Below are 15047 nucleotides of genomic sequence, written 5' to 3'. Positions count from 1 at the left end.
TAGTATTTAACTGGGAATTACGACATAATACATAGACCATAATCCAACTGCGTCTATGACTAATAATCCACCTTCCGGTTATCATCTGAACCCCGTCCAGTATTAAGTTGCAAGCAATAGACTATCGCATTAAGCAATGTGTGTAAAGTAAACAATGTCGTTATCCTTAGAAAAAACATTGTTGTTTTCTCCCTAGTAGCAACATCACATCTACAATCTTAGAAGTTAAAGTCACTCTTCCAGAAAACTAGAGGCATGAACCCACTATCGAGCATAAATACTCCCTCTTGGAGATACAGGTAGGGCAACTACTTGATCAAGGTAACTACAAGTACCGGAGAGCATGCAAGATCTTAAATAACATTAGTATGATAATATGATGAATAATCTGATCACAATTCCACAATTTATCGGATCCCAACAAACACAACACCGATTACATTATATGGATCTCAATCATGTAGGGCACCTCATGAGATCATTGTATTGAAGTACATATGAGAGAGAGTACCAACTAGCTACTGCCGAGAACCCGTGGTCCAGGATGGAACTACTCACAAACCATCATAGAGTCGAAGTGGCAGTGGAGTCTATGGAGATGGCTCTGGGGGTCAATCCCCGTCCCGGCAGGGTGCCGGAACCAGAACTTCTGACCCCCGAAACTTTTCTGGACGATGGCGGCAGCGACGGAATTTTTCGTGGACGGAGACTTGTATATTTAGGATTTTTGTGTTGGGAGCTTTATATAAGCAGAGGATTTAGGTCGGTGGGGTTTCTGGTGGCCCCACACCTACCCTAGGCGCGGGCCAGGTCCAGGCCGCGCCTAGGGGTGGTTTGGGTGCCCTGCTACGCCTCTTCGACCCCCTTCGAACTTTGTCTTTGTTTCGGTAAAATATTGACTTCGGCTTTTGTTTCGTCCAATTACGAGAATATTTCTAGTACAACTTTTATGAAATACAAAAACAGCAGAAAACAGGGAACTGACACTGTGGCATCGTGTCAATAGGTTAGTGCCGGAAATGCATAAAAGTGCCATGAAGTGTAAACAAAACATATAACAATTGGTGTAAAATAAGAATGGAGCATCAAAAATTATAGATACGTTTGCAACGTATCAGCATCCCCAAGCTTAACTCCTGCTCGTCCTCGAGTAGGTAATTATTTTGAAGGTTTAAAGGTAGCACACAAGCAATTTACTTTAGAGTGGAGGTGAAATACCACATATAGGTAGGTATGGTGGACAAAATTGTAAACTTTGGTTTTTGGTGGTTGGATGCACGAGTAGAGCTAATACTCAGTACAGGCAAAGGCTAGTAAAAGACTGTGAGCGACCAACTAAGAGAGCAATAATGGCCATAATCATGCATAGCGACAAAACATTATTAATCAAAGCATAAAGTGATATTACAAGTGAAAAACTAAATGATCATAGAGGCATTAGGTGACTGGTTTGTAGTCATAACATGGTGTAAGCATGTGCCAAGTCAACCCAATAACAACATCAAAGGAGAATACCACAATACTATGCTTTTGTATGATGGAAACAACACATGATTCTTTCAATGGCACATTAAGCACTCTCATATATTTGAGACAAGTCATGCTACAACAATATTACTAACCATATGATTAAAATAACATCTAACATGACATGCCAAAGTCTATGCCACCGTCTAAACAAGTTCCCTTTTGCATCACTATAAGCATGAAACATTTTACTCGTCTCCAACACCAATCAACTTATTGGAAATAGCTCTCAGAGATGAAAAACAAATATGGACCAGAGAGCTAATCATACATAAAAGAATAATAACGAGCTCTCAACATAATTTGAGTGAAAGAACAAGAGCTAAACGCAGTACTAACAAACTAGAACACACGCAGAACAAATAGAGTGAAAACTAGAGTGTTCCATGCAATGAAAACGGAGTGTATTTCTCTCCAAAACAAATATATTGGGGTCCAACCATATGCTATAGCAAACAAAACAAAATAAAACTGAAAACACAAACAAAGACGCTCCAAGAACACATAACATATGAAGCAATAAAAATATAGCATATTGAAAGATGACATGATACTTTGTTGATGAAGAGGGGATGCCTTGGGCATCCCCAAGCTTTGACGCTTGTACCTCTTGGATATTTATTGGGGTGAAGGGGCATTACCAAGCTTGAGCTTTTGTCCATCCTTCATCTCATCACATCATTCTTCTTTCCCTACACTTGAAAACTTCCTCCATACAGAACTTCACACAATTCTCATTAGCAGCATTAGTGTAATCAAAATAACAAATCCACTTGATTCAGTTCTAACATAAATCAAACATCCTTTCGAACATTTAGCTACGAAATTTCTTTGAAAATCTCCTTCTCTCAAAAGAACTCAAAAAATAAGAAAGAGATCAAGTGGAAAATGCAAATGGTGATAGAAATATGTCAAAGCAGAACAACAGGTAAAGATCGATTTTCCGAAAATCTTCTATTACTCGGCTCAAAAAGTGTTCAACTAGGGGCATATGCAAAAAAAGTGGCAGCTCAAAATTCCGCTCTGACTGTTCATACGAATTTTTATGGTGACATCACAGAATCTGTTTTGAGGACAACAACTTCCTCAAATCTTACGTTCTTCCTATTAGAGGAAATTCTTGGCACAAAAATGAAATAAAAATGATAAGAAGAGGCCATTATAGTAGTAATAACTTTCAAGACTCAACAAAAATAAAAATTACTGTAAATAAAACATGGGTTGTCTCCCATAAACGCTTTTCTTTAATGCCTTTTAGCTAGGCTCAGTAATTTCAGAAGATGCTGACACATGAAATATGAATTGAAGTAAAAGAGAGCATCAAGAAGAAAATTCAAAACACATTTAAGTCTAACCCACTTCCTACACATAGGAATCTTTTACAAAAATAAATTTACAAAGAACAAAGTGACAAGCATAGGAAGATAAAATGGGAGTAACTTCAAAACTTTCATCATATATAGAGGTGTTTTAGTAACATGAAAACTTCTACAACCATATTTTCCCCTCTCATAATAATTTTTTAGTAGCCTCATGAATAAAGTCAACAATCTAACTATCACATAAAGCATTTTTCATGATCTACAAGCACATAATTTTTATCAACTAATATAGAACCATCATCTAGAGCTTTATTATAAACATTTTCTAAGCCAAACTCTTTAGGACCATACATTTCAAAATTAGGCACAAATAAAGGATTATCATAAGATTTATCAAAATAGCATGGATTATCATTGATAATATGAGCATAATTATTATCACAAGTTTTACTCATAGTAGATATTTCAAGAGAATCCACTGGAACATAACATTCATCCTCCTTTGGTAAGCATGGGGGTCAATCAAATAATGTAAGGGATAAAGAGTTACTCTCATTAGAAGGTAGGCATGGGTAACTAATCCATTCTTCCTCCTTTTGTTCATCGCTCTCCTCCTCTTTTTCATCTAATGAGCTTTCAGGTTCAGCCATTTCTTCTTCCACAGGTTCCTGAAAATTATGGATACATTTTTGTGCATTAATGAGTCTCTCTTTATAATCAATGATTTAACAATTATTGCTGAAAGTTTCTATGAAATAATCAAGGATAGACGAGACATATTCTTTAATGTCTTTACAAGCAACACTGGTTTCATAATTTTCAGACATGAAGGATTCTATTTCAGAAGCTCCGGTAAACAAAAAAATTGTTCTACTTCTTCAAACCGGAGATGAATATAGTTACTCCAATGATAGTTCACAATTAAAACTTCTTTACTAAAGCCACATTGAAATTTAATATGTTTAGTATCTTGTTCAGAGCAGCAATTTATATCATGGCATTTAAGCAAAATGTTAGCAATTAGATCCAACTTTTCTAATATGGCTCTCATGACTTTAACCTTATATAATTCTCTATATTTTATAAAATGTTCCACATAGGGTCTAGCATGTTCTTCCATAACAACAAATTTTTAAATGTTTGGTTTTTCAAAATTCTATGGATTTTTTTGGTATGTAAGAAAAATAAAACAAGACAAAAATAAATTAGATGAAAGTAAACTAAAAAAACACAACTAAATAGAAATAAACTAAGCAAAAATAAACTAGACAAGATAAAATAAAATAAAATAAAAACATAGAGACAGATAAAGTGTACTCCCTAGGTGAACTTATGAGTAGAGCTATGCCTCCCCGGCAACGGCGCCAGAAAATAGTCTTGAAGACCCATAAGTATAGGGAATCGCAACAGTCTTCGAGGAAAGTAAAACTTAAATTTATTGATTCGACACAAGGGGAGGTAAAGAATACTTATAAGCCTTAACATTGGAGTTTTCAATTCAGCTGCACCTAGAAAAGCACTAGTAACAGGGGTGATGTCAAAGCAGCAGTAATATAAGAGCAATGGCAATAGTAACACAACAGCAGTAGCAGTAACACAGAGGAGATGGCACCAGAAAGTATTCTGGTGCGGAGTTGACTGTAGAGCAATGATGATGACAGAAGGACCGGGGTTCCCAGCTATCTACACTAGTGGTAGCTCTCCAAATAACATGTGTTGGGTGAACAAATTACAGTTGGGAAATTGATAACTGTGAGGGCATGACAATGCATGCTATGATAAGATAAAGGTTACTATAGTATTTAATTGGGCATTACAACATAATACATAGACTGTAATCCAACAACGTCTATGACTAATAATCCACCTTCCGGTTATCTGTAACAACCCAACTTTTGTGCATTGATTAAAATTTTTGGAATACAAATTTTTGGGCCAATAAAAACTTTTTCTATCTTTAAAATTTGCATGCATATAGTTGATCTTGCTTTTGATTGTTGGATGTGTGTGTTTGTCACTTGTGGAATTTACATTTGAGTGTGAATCTCTAAAACCCTAAAACCTTTTGTTCATGTGATCCCTTTTTATTTCTAGTTTTAATTAACTTAATCATGGCATAAACCCTTGGAGCACCTCACGCTTCTCCCTCTTTACTTGTGTGATCAAAATTTCTATTTTTCACAAAACCCTAGAACCCTCTTCTTATATGTCACCCTTTCTCAAACCTTGTTTTATTAATTTAAACCTTGTAGAAACCCTAGATCATTTGATCTTTCCCAATGTACTAATGATCTTGGAAGATCATGCCCCTCCCCAAATTTCTCTTCTTCAAAACCTTCCCATCATTTCTCAGCTAGCAAATCTGATAGTTCTACAAATAAGTACACCTTTGGGTCATCATAGTTTTGACCTAACCTTTCCCTAGATCATGCTTAGGAGTGCTTATTAAAAATGCATAGGAAATTGGACAAAGGGAGGAGGCCATGCCTACCACACTCACCATCTCTCTCAATTTGCCATCTCTCTCACCATTCCTCCACACCAGCACACACACACGTCCAGCTGGACTCACACCACCATGCTGCACCCTCCCTGACTCAACTCGACCCTTCTCTCTCTCCCTCTATTGGATAAAAACGTGTGAGCCCATGCATGTGGAGAGGGGAGAGATCTTCCTCTCCCTTTTTCATTTGGCACGACCTGCTTGTCCAGGAGGTGCTGCCCTGTCTTCTCTCTCTCACCCTGTCAACCTCCCCTGTCCCTTCCCTAGCTCCTAGACCGCCCTTCTGTCGTGTCCACCCGTGGTCACCCAGGCACGGACAAGTTTCTTTCCCGTTCGCTCTGCAGCTCGTGCCGCGAATCCAGCGTGTCATCGATGCCGGCTGCAACCCTCTAAACCCCCTAGACAACGCCTGGGCTTCCCTCTCACACTCCCTCTCCCTGGCCCGCCATGGTCACCCCCAATGGGCGATGAGCACGCCGGCGTTGGCACGGCCACGGTGGCCGCCTCACCCTCCCACGCTGGTGGCCTTGGACGACATAGCGGGCACACGCAGGGAGTTCACGAGCCCCAGAGACAGGCACCTCCGTTCCCTCCCATCTCTCTGCACGCCACCGTCGACGCCTTGTCGAGTCGTTCCGTCAAGCGCCTGGAAGACCTTCCCGCTCCCGTCGTGTCTTCCCTCTCTGCTCGCTTCAGACGACGCGCCTGTGTGTCCACGGCGTGGCACCGACGATAAGCCACGTAGCCCCGCCGCCCAGCTCGACCAATACGCTGCCGCCGCACGCCCTTCGCCTCGCCACGGACGCGGTGCACCGTGCACCGCGAGGCGAGATATAAAACGGCCGGACCCCCCCCCCCTCTTGCCAACTCCCTCGCCACCAGAACCGCACTCCAGCCCAACTCCACCTCCTGAGAGGAGAGGAGCTTCTCTCCTCCTAGCTCGCCGTGCTCGAGCCTGGCACCTGCCGGGGACAGTGAAGGTTGCCGTCGCCGACCGATGCCATCTCCTCCCTTTTCCCTCCTCACTAGCTGCACCTCTATCTTATCCGTCTAACGCGACAACTCCCGTGTCCCAGGGTCGACTGCAGGCGCCTCCGTGACGAACAGCAGCCTCAGCCGTCGCCGTCGATCGCCGGAAGGTCGTCGCTGTTTCGTCCGCCACCAACCTCGCTCGGTAGCCCGTGCTCCGCCGCATCAAACGCGCCCCACCTCGCCATCGACAGAGCCCCGAGGTGAGCACACCGTGCCCCGCAGTAGCTAGGGTTAGCTGCGGTGCAGATGCTCACATCGCGAGCTGGACGATCATGCATGCGCCGTCAGATTAGAATCCGACGCATTCATGCGTCCAGGAAGCTGGCCCGCGCGCCAGCGTGTCCTCCACGTCGCCCTCCGTTCAAATCGCGGGCTCCCGCCCTGCGGATCCGTTGCTGGGCCGAATCCGGCGAGCCCAGCAGCGTCGGCCCCTTTCCTTTTCTTTCTCTTTTTCTTCCTATTAACCTTACAGCAAATCTATGTTCAGTATTTAAATCACCACAAATTCATCCAGTGACCAGATGAGTTGATTCAAGTTCCTAGATGCTCACAGATGTTTTCTTAACCATATACAATTGCATGCATGTGATTTAGTGCTGTAAAAATGAGCTGTTAAATGAAAACCTAAAAAGTATCTGCTTGAGTATTTTATTTAGTGTGTGATATTTATGCAACCTTCATGCATGAGGTTAGTTTTGTTGTGAAGTATATGTAGATAGCTTCATTTTGGCACTAGTCTAGCATGCAGGAGTTTCCTGAAATTAAGTTGTTTTACAAAACCATTTCTGTCCAGAGAGCTAGTAAATGATTTTTAAATGGAAAACTGCTATAGATTTTGAAACAAATCCAAGTGCTACTGGTAGAGATAGTTGTAGGATACTTTTGTGCCAAAGGGTTTATTTTTCAGAGAAGTAGTTTAATTACAATAATTACATAACTGAAACAGTATAGCTTTTTAATGTATGATTTTTGTAAAATCATTTACAAGTCAGAAAAATGCCAAACCAGTGGGGTTAGTTCACATTTAGTCTCACCTATCCAGGGGTATGTTTGGTGTTGGTTGGTGATGCTCTGATACTGGTGTGGCTTGCTGTTTGTATGCTTTGGTTTTTGTCTTAATTAATTTTTCTAGGCAATTTAAGATTATATTTTCATTTGATTCTTGTGCATGTGTGCTCTACATGTTATTAGCTTTCAGTAGGTATGCTGCATGTATTTTTATGACATACAGAAAGATTTAGACCATTTAAATGGTTCCTAAGTCATTTCTGGAATTGCAAAAATCATATCTTTTGTTTTAAAAATCATAAATGGGTGAAACCACTTTCAGTAGCTTGCATTAGTAAACCTTTACATACTGTGATTTTACCAAATTTTTATGTGAATTATTATGGTGTGGTTTATTGGTTGGGTATGGCTTGTTGTTTTCTTTTTGCGACGCTAGATTCGAACATCGCCGGCAACGAAGGAGGAGGAGACCTTGGAGGGATTGAAGAGGAAGACCAGGGACACTTTGCTGATCAAGGCAAGCCACCTCTTGATGCATCTCTGATCCTACATATACCTTTTTCTTGCATTACTACATGTTTTATAAAGTGCATATCTTTCATTTATTATGTCGGTGGTTAGCGCCGCCGGAGTTTTATTAATCCACCCTTAGGGTGCAGCCCTTGTTGGAACCTACTAATCCAAATCTTAATAGTGACCTGGTGATTATCACCTCATCATCCTTGTCGCCGATTTTCAAGAAAAAAAGGACTATAGGTTGGGAGCCCTTGTGGAAGAGTTTTTGGAAAATGTTTCCGAGAAAGATGTTTTTGGAAAACCTTGGAATGGGGTAGCCCTGCCCAAGTGGGAGTTTGAAAATGAAAAGCTGATTTGAAAAAGTGAGTTTTGCTAGAGTAAAGTGGAGATAAAACGGTTTTCGAAAACTTCGGTGCCTTGGGTACTTAATCTGACCAATTAGACAGTGCAACCATATTACCCCAAAGTGGGCACGGGGCGTAGCGTAGTAGTTTGCCTCGCCATAGTTTGGGTCCTGCAAATGTAAGGGGTAGTCCGATCAGGGACACCTATTGACCGTGGCCTCCCCGACGCGCTGGGGACGCCTTTCCATTGCGTATCGATGGCAGGGGTACAACCTATGAGCTCCCATTGAATAATGCCCCGCAGTTGGTCGCGGCATTCCGGAGGGTCGAGTTGGTCGGGGAATTTGCTACTCCTGGGTAAACGATCCCTCGGACTCTGGTGTTGGGAGGTACAACTCTAGGCGACATGTCTTAGGCTATGGCGAGCAAGCGAAAAACTACGATCGGCTATCCGAGCCTCGCGTTTTGACGCTTGGTGAACCAGGGATGATCCCGGCAGATTTATCGGATCTTATGGTGAAAGTGTACAACCTCCGCAGAGTGAAAACTATTCGAATAGCCGCGTCCGCGGTCATGGACGGTTGGGAAGGCATGATACCTACGCTGAAGAGTTTTTGTTTTACAAATGTTTTCAAAGAAAATATTTTGAAAAGTACCGAGAAGGTACAGGAAAATGCCAGTGGGACTGGAGGAAATGTACCTGAGAGGTACGGTGGAAAGTTGGTATAGTTGTTTTGGCCATTTTGAGGGCCGGAAAAATAAATTGGGTCACCCTTACCTATTAGTCTTCAAATGAAAATTGTTTACAAAAATATTTTTAACAAAGTTATAGAGATATCTTATTCTCGAGAGAAACTATCTCTCGCTCTTTGTCGCCTTAGTTGGTGCCTGTTCCTTGCTACTGCCATATTGCATATCCTTTATTTCTCTCTAAGGTGGTTTGCGAGTACATTCAAACGTACTCATTGGCATTGTTGTCCTGGCTATTTACTTGGCCAGACTTTGAAGAGGAGTGCTATGAAGAAGAAGACTACGACGCCGAAGACGCGAACTAGGACGCTCTCCCAGTCAGCCGCCTGTAGGGTAAAGGCCTGACTTGGGTTCCACCGCTGTTTGGAGTCAAATAAATTCCACTGCTGTTTGTTGAACTTCGGCCCTGATGGCCTATGATGTAAGACTTCCGTATTAATGTTATTTCGGTACTATAATGGATGATGTAATCTGGTATCAGTTCAGTTATGTATTCACGATGGAATGATCTTGGGATCGTGAAATTGTATGCATAACAGGAGTTCTAGACTGGTAAGTCCGGGGCCCCACAGAGCTGGTATCAGAGCCATCCTGACTGTAGGAGACCTTAGTTAGCATGGGCGTTAGATAAGACCAAAAACTAATTTCTTAAAACAAAGAGGTTGACTAAATGCTGAAAATGCTTAAGTCCCTTATCTCCTTCTATTTTCAAAAACTCTACTTGCATTAAAGTTTTACTATGCTTAAAATTTTGCACACTGTGATCACTGACTTAATCTACTTTAAAATTTGTGTAGATGCCGATCGAGTACACGCACTTCCGTCAGGTCGGGGTACAGCCGCCCCTCTACCTCTTCGAGAGGGCCTTGGCCGATCTGGCTGTTCGGTGCGGACGTCCGGTGCCCAAGGTGAAGGGCGTTCGTACCGAGAGGCCTGAGGACTCGGAGATGGCCTAGCTGGTCACCTGCGTTGTCAGGGGGAGCGAGATTGCCCCCGTTTCTGAGGAGTTCACCGTCGAGGTGATGGAGTGTGCGTGGCTCGACGGGATGGTCCGAGTCTTCCAGGAGGCGCTCGCCCGCCTTGCCTTTCTTCACCCTGAGGCCGTCGGCGGCACTGGTTACCAGTACCTTGGCCTTCGCGACGGTGTGGGTCAGCCCGTGGTCGGCGCCCCACACCCCGACAGCGCTCGCCAGCTGCACCACTTGGAGTGCCTACTGCACCACACTCAGATTCAGCAGGACCGCGCCCGAGAGAGTTGCGATATGCAGGAGGATGAGATCGCGACACTTCGCGCTCAGCTTGCTGCTACACAGGCCGACCTGGCCAGTGAGCGCAAGAAGAGAGTTACTGCACGCCGGAGGGCTTCTCGCCTGAAGGCGAAGGTGGCTTCGCTGGAGGCCCTGACCACACAGATGGAGGCCACTATTGAGGAGCTTGAGGACGACGGTGAGGATCTCCGCAAGGAGAATGAGGCCCTTCTCAGCGACGACGACGACTACGAGGAGGAGGACTTCAATATGGAGCCTGATACTGAGGATGAGGCCTTCATCAACGATGAAGATGAGGAGCCTGAGCCACTGATGCCCGAGGAGAACCCCGAGGAGCCACCCTTCGACGAGGGCACCCCACCTGCACCTGAGGGTCCTGTCGTGGACCTTGATGACTTCTAGAGTACTACCCCCAGACTCGCACCCCCTTATCGTAGGGCGATGATATAGGCCCCCGTGCGATGCGAGTAGACTTATGATGATGGTTATGTTAAACCATCCATTTTGGTTGTGATGTATGAGACTTATGTTGTGATGTTGTAAGACTATGTTGTGCCTTCGGCACCCTGCTATGTTATGTTATCATTTGCTTACTTTGCATTTGCGTGTTTCCGTTTTCAAAATTCTGCATTTTTAACAAGCCCTCCCCTTTTAAGTGGCTGCCCATCTCTTTGTTTCCCCATTAATATCTGAATCCACACCTCTCCAGGATGGTTGAAACCCGCAGTGGAAATGCCAGTGGGTCAGACCAAAACCCCCCACCACCTCCGGACCCAACCATGGCACAACTTCTGCGCCTTGTGATGGAAGACCGTGAGGCAGCCCGTGCAGAGCGCCAAGCTAACCTTGCTACCCTTCAGCACCTCGCTCAGCTTGCTACTGGAAACGCCAACAACAATAATGGCGGGAACGGGAATGGAGAACCCCGCTCTAAGCTAAAAGATTTCCAGAGCACCAACCCTCCTGTTTTCTCCAAGTGCACTGAACCCCTCGACGCCGATGATTGGCTTCGCACCATTGAGAACAACCTGGAGGTCGCCGGAGTCGGCAATGATGAGAAGGTGTTGTTCGCCACTCATTACCTTTCTGGCCCTGCACGTGCTTGGTGGGAGAATGTCAAAGCTATTCAAGCTGAAGGACACATCATCAACTGGGAAGAATTCAAGGCCAAGTTCCGCAAGACCCACATTCCATCGGGACTGATCAAGCTCATGAAGGACAAGTTCATGAATCTGAGGCAGGGAAGCATGTCTGTGGTGGAGTACATGGACAAGTTCACCACACTGTCCAGGTATGCATCGGAAGACACCGACACCGAAGAGAAGAAGAAGGACCGTTTTCTGAATGGTCTGCATGATGAGATGCAGAGTATCTTGGTGTCCGTTCCATACCATGATCTTGAGTCGCTGGTAGATGCCTCCATTATGGTTGAGAGCAAGCGCAAGAATGCGTTTGAGAACCGCAAGCGCAAGGCGCTGCTGCAGCAAGGAAGCTCCAGCACTCAGCGACCCCGCAGTTTCCCTCCACCCAAGCCGGCGCCCCAGCCACAGAGAGCACCACCCCCTGCACCTCGCCCAAACAACCCCAACCGCAACTTCAACCCTCAGCATTCTGGAGGAAGCAACTACAATCCCAATTACAACCGCCAGAACAACACTGTCCGCCCCGCCACCAATGGATGTTATGCCTGCGGACAGCCGGGTCATTTCTCCAAGGAGTGTCCCAACAGGATGAACACCGCTCAGCGCCCCAATGCGCCCAAGCCAAATTAGGGACAAGCTCGTACTGCTGCCGGAAGGAACCAGAACCAGAGGAAGCCAGCTGGACCAGCAAAAGGGTACCTGAATCACGTTAACGCTGAAGAAGCTCAGGAAGCTCCAGATATCGTTCTGGGTACATTCCCCGTCAACTCAGTACCCTCCAGTGTCTTGTTTGATTCCGGAGCATCGCACTCGTTTGTCACTAAGCCATTCACTAGAAAGAGTGGGTTGAGACCTACCATCATGCAACGGCCTATGATAGTCCAAATTCCGGGAGCCTCCACCAAAACGGATCTATCCTGCAAGGATGTTCCCATAGATATTCAGGGAAAGAGTTTTCACGCGGATCTGGTCGTATTAGGAGAGCAAGGCTTAGAAGTTAACCTCGGGATGAATTCGATGGTGAAGTATAAGGGTCACATAGATTGTGTTCGCCGAGCCATAACCCTGACTGCCGAGGATGGTGAAGTAGTTGAGCATGTGGCGACCATGCCATCATCTAAGGCCTTATGCAAGGAGAGTGTAGCCAGTCCAGCCCTGCATGAAGTACCCATAGCTTGTGAATATCCAGAGGTTTTCCCTGATGAGTTACCCGGTATGCCCCCTGATCGGGATATCGAGTTTATCATTGAGCTAGTTCCCGGAACTGCCCCCATCGCTCAGCGACCTTACCGGATGAACCCTCAAGAATTAGTTGAGTTGAAGAAGCAGTTGGATGACATGTTGAGGAAAGGGTTGATTCGCCCGAGCGCATCACCCTGGGGATCTCCCGTTATCTTTGTGGATAAGCGGGATGGTACTATCCGCCTGTGTGTGGATTACCGGAAACTGAATGATGTCACCATCAAGAACAAATATCCGCTCCCGAAGATTGAAGATTTGGTCGACCAGATGAATGGCGCCCGAGTTTTCTCTAAGATAGATCTCCGAACTGGTTATCATCAACTCAGGGTTCGTGAGTCATACATTCCCAAGACTGCCTTCACCACACGGTATAGACTTTTTGAATATACCGTGATGTCCTTCGGACTAACCAATGCCCCTACCTATTTCATGAATCTCATGAAAAAGGTGTTCATGAAGTACCTCGACAAGTTCGTCGTGGTTTTCAACGACGATATTCTGATCTACTCCAAGAATGAAGAAGAGCATGTTGAACATCTGCGGATTGTTTTGGGAACTCTCCGAGACCATCAGCTTTACGCCAAGTTTAGTAAATGTGAATTCTGGCTGAAAGAAGTAGGATTCCTTGGTCATGTCATTTCTGCCGGAGGAGTGTCAGTCGACCCGTCCAAAATTCAGTCCATCATGGAGAAGAAAGCCCCTACCAATCAGACCGAAGTCCGCGCCTTTCTAGGATTGGCGGGTTATTACCGCAAGTTTGTTGAGGGATTCTCCAGCATTGCGAGACCCTTAACGCAGCTGTTGAAGAAGGATAAGAAGTTTGAGTGGACCGATAAATGTGAGGCCAGTTTTCAGGAACTCAAGAAGAGATTAGTCACAGCCCCCGTCTTGACCATGCCTGATATCACCAAGGATTTTGATGTATACTGCGATGCATCGAAACTTGGTTTGGGAAGTGTGCTGATGCAAGAAGGAAAGGTGATAGCCTATCTGTCAAGGCAACTTCGACCGCACGAGATGAATTACCCCACGCATGACTTAGAGCTTGCTGCGGTGGTTCATGCCCTGAAGACCTGGCGTCATTATTTAGTTGGGAATCACTGCGAGGTCTACACTGATCACAAGAGCCTGAAGTATATTTTCACTCAGCGGGAGCTGAACATGAGGCAAAGCAGATGGATGGAGCTCATCAAGGATTACGACCTCGGCATTCATTATCACCCCGGTAAAGCCAATGTCATAGCTGATGCCCTTAGTCGAGAGCCCTGTTCGTTGAACGCCCTCATCAAGGTTGCTCAACCCAAGCTATATGAAGAACTTGAGGAATTCGGCCTCGAGTTGGTCAGCAATGGTTTTCTAGCAAATCTGGAGCTGAAGCCTACTTTATTCGACCAGATCAAGGAAGCTCAAGTGGGTCATGAGAGCATTGAAGGAATTAAGCGTAGGATGGATAGGGAAGAAGTTCCTGGTTTCTCGATTGATGCCAAAGGAGTTTTATGGTACAAGGGACGCCTATGCGTGCCTAATGTTGAAGACCTGAAGCAACTCATCATGAAGGAAGCCCACGACACCCCATACTCAATCCACCCCGGAGGAACCAAGATGTATCAAGACCTGAAGAAATAATTCTGGTGGCACAGTATGAAGCGAGAAATCGCCTTTTTCATCGCTCGATGCGACGTGTGCCAGAAAGTGAAGGCTGAACATCAGCGACCAGCTGGACTGCTCCAACCCCTCCAAGTCCCAGAGTGGAAATGGGAAGAGGTTCGGATGGACTTTATCACTGGACTTCCTAAATCTCAGCGTGGTCACGAATCCATCTGGGTCATCATTGATCGACTTACCAAAGTAGCTCACTTTATCCCCGTCAAGACCACTTATCATGGAACACAACTAGCCGACCTATACATATCCAGGATTGTGAGTCTTCACGGTGTTCCTAAGCGGATCGTATCGGATCGTGGTACCCAATTCACCTCCAGATTTTGGAAGAGCTTGCATGAAGCCCTCGGGACAAACCTGTCTTTCAGTACCGCTTACCACCCACAGACCGGAGGTCAAACTGAAAGAGTAAATCAGATCCTTGAAGATATGCTTCGTGCTTGTGTCCTCGCCTATGGAGCCAAATGGGAAGACTGTCTACCCTTCGCAGAATTCTCTTACAACAATAGCTACCAAGCCAGCCTGCAGATGGCCCCCTTCGAAGCCTTATATGGTCGCCGTTGTCGAACCCCTCTCAACTGGTCTGAGACTGGAGATAGTAAAGTTTTTGGACCTGACCACCTCCGTGAAGCCGAAGAACAAGTTCAACTGATTCGTGACCGCCTCAAGGCCGCTCAATCCCGTCAGAAGAGTTACGCTGATTCCAAGCGTCGCGGATTGACCTTCAATAT

General features: G+C 45.1%; 1 protein-coding gene across 1 annotated transcript; it reads left to right on the top strand.

Annotated features, from left to right (window-relative positions):
* The first annotated feature begins 11049 nt into the window (after positions 1 to 11049).
* LOC139839319 (uncharacterized) lies at positions 11050 to 12042 on the top strand. Its single transcript, XM_071829368.1, has 2 exons — positions 11050 to 11561; positions 11640 to 12042. Exons 1-2 carry the CDS (start codon positions 11050 to 11052, stop codon positions 12040 to 12042), a joined length of 915 nt encoding a protein of 304 aa, XP_071685469.1.
* The last annotated feature ends 3005 nt before the right edge of the window (positions 12043 to 15047 follow it).

The sequence above is a fragment of the Lolium perenne genome, chromosome 4 (assembly GCF_019359855.2).
Source record: "Lolium perenne isolate Kyuss_39 chromosome 4, Kyuss_2.0, whole genome shotgun sequence".
NCBI classification, from domain to species: domain Eukaryota; kingdom Viridiplantae; phylum Streptophyta; class Magnoliopsida; order Poales; family Poaceae; genus Lolium; species Lolium perenne.
The sequence above is the reverse complement of the archived record's forward strand: the minus strand, read 5'-3'. Positions and strand labels throughout refer to the sequence as shown.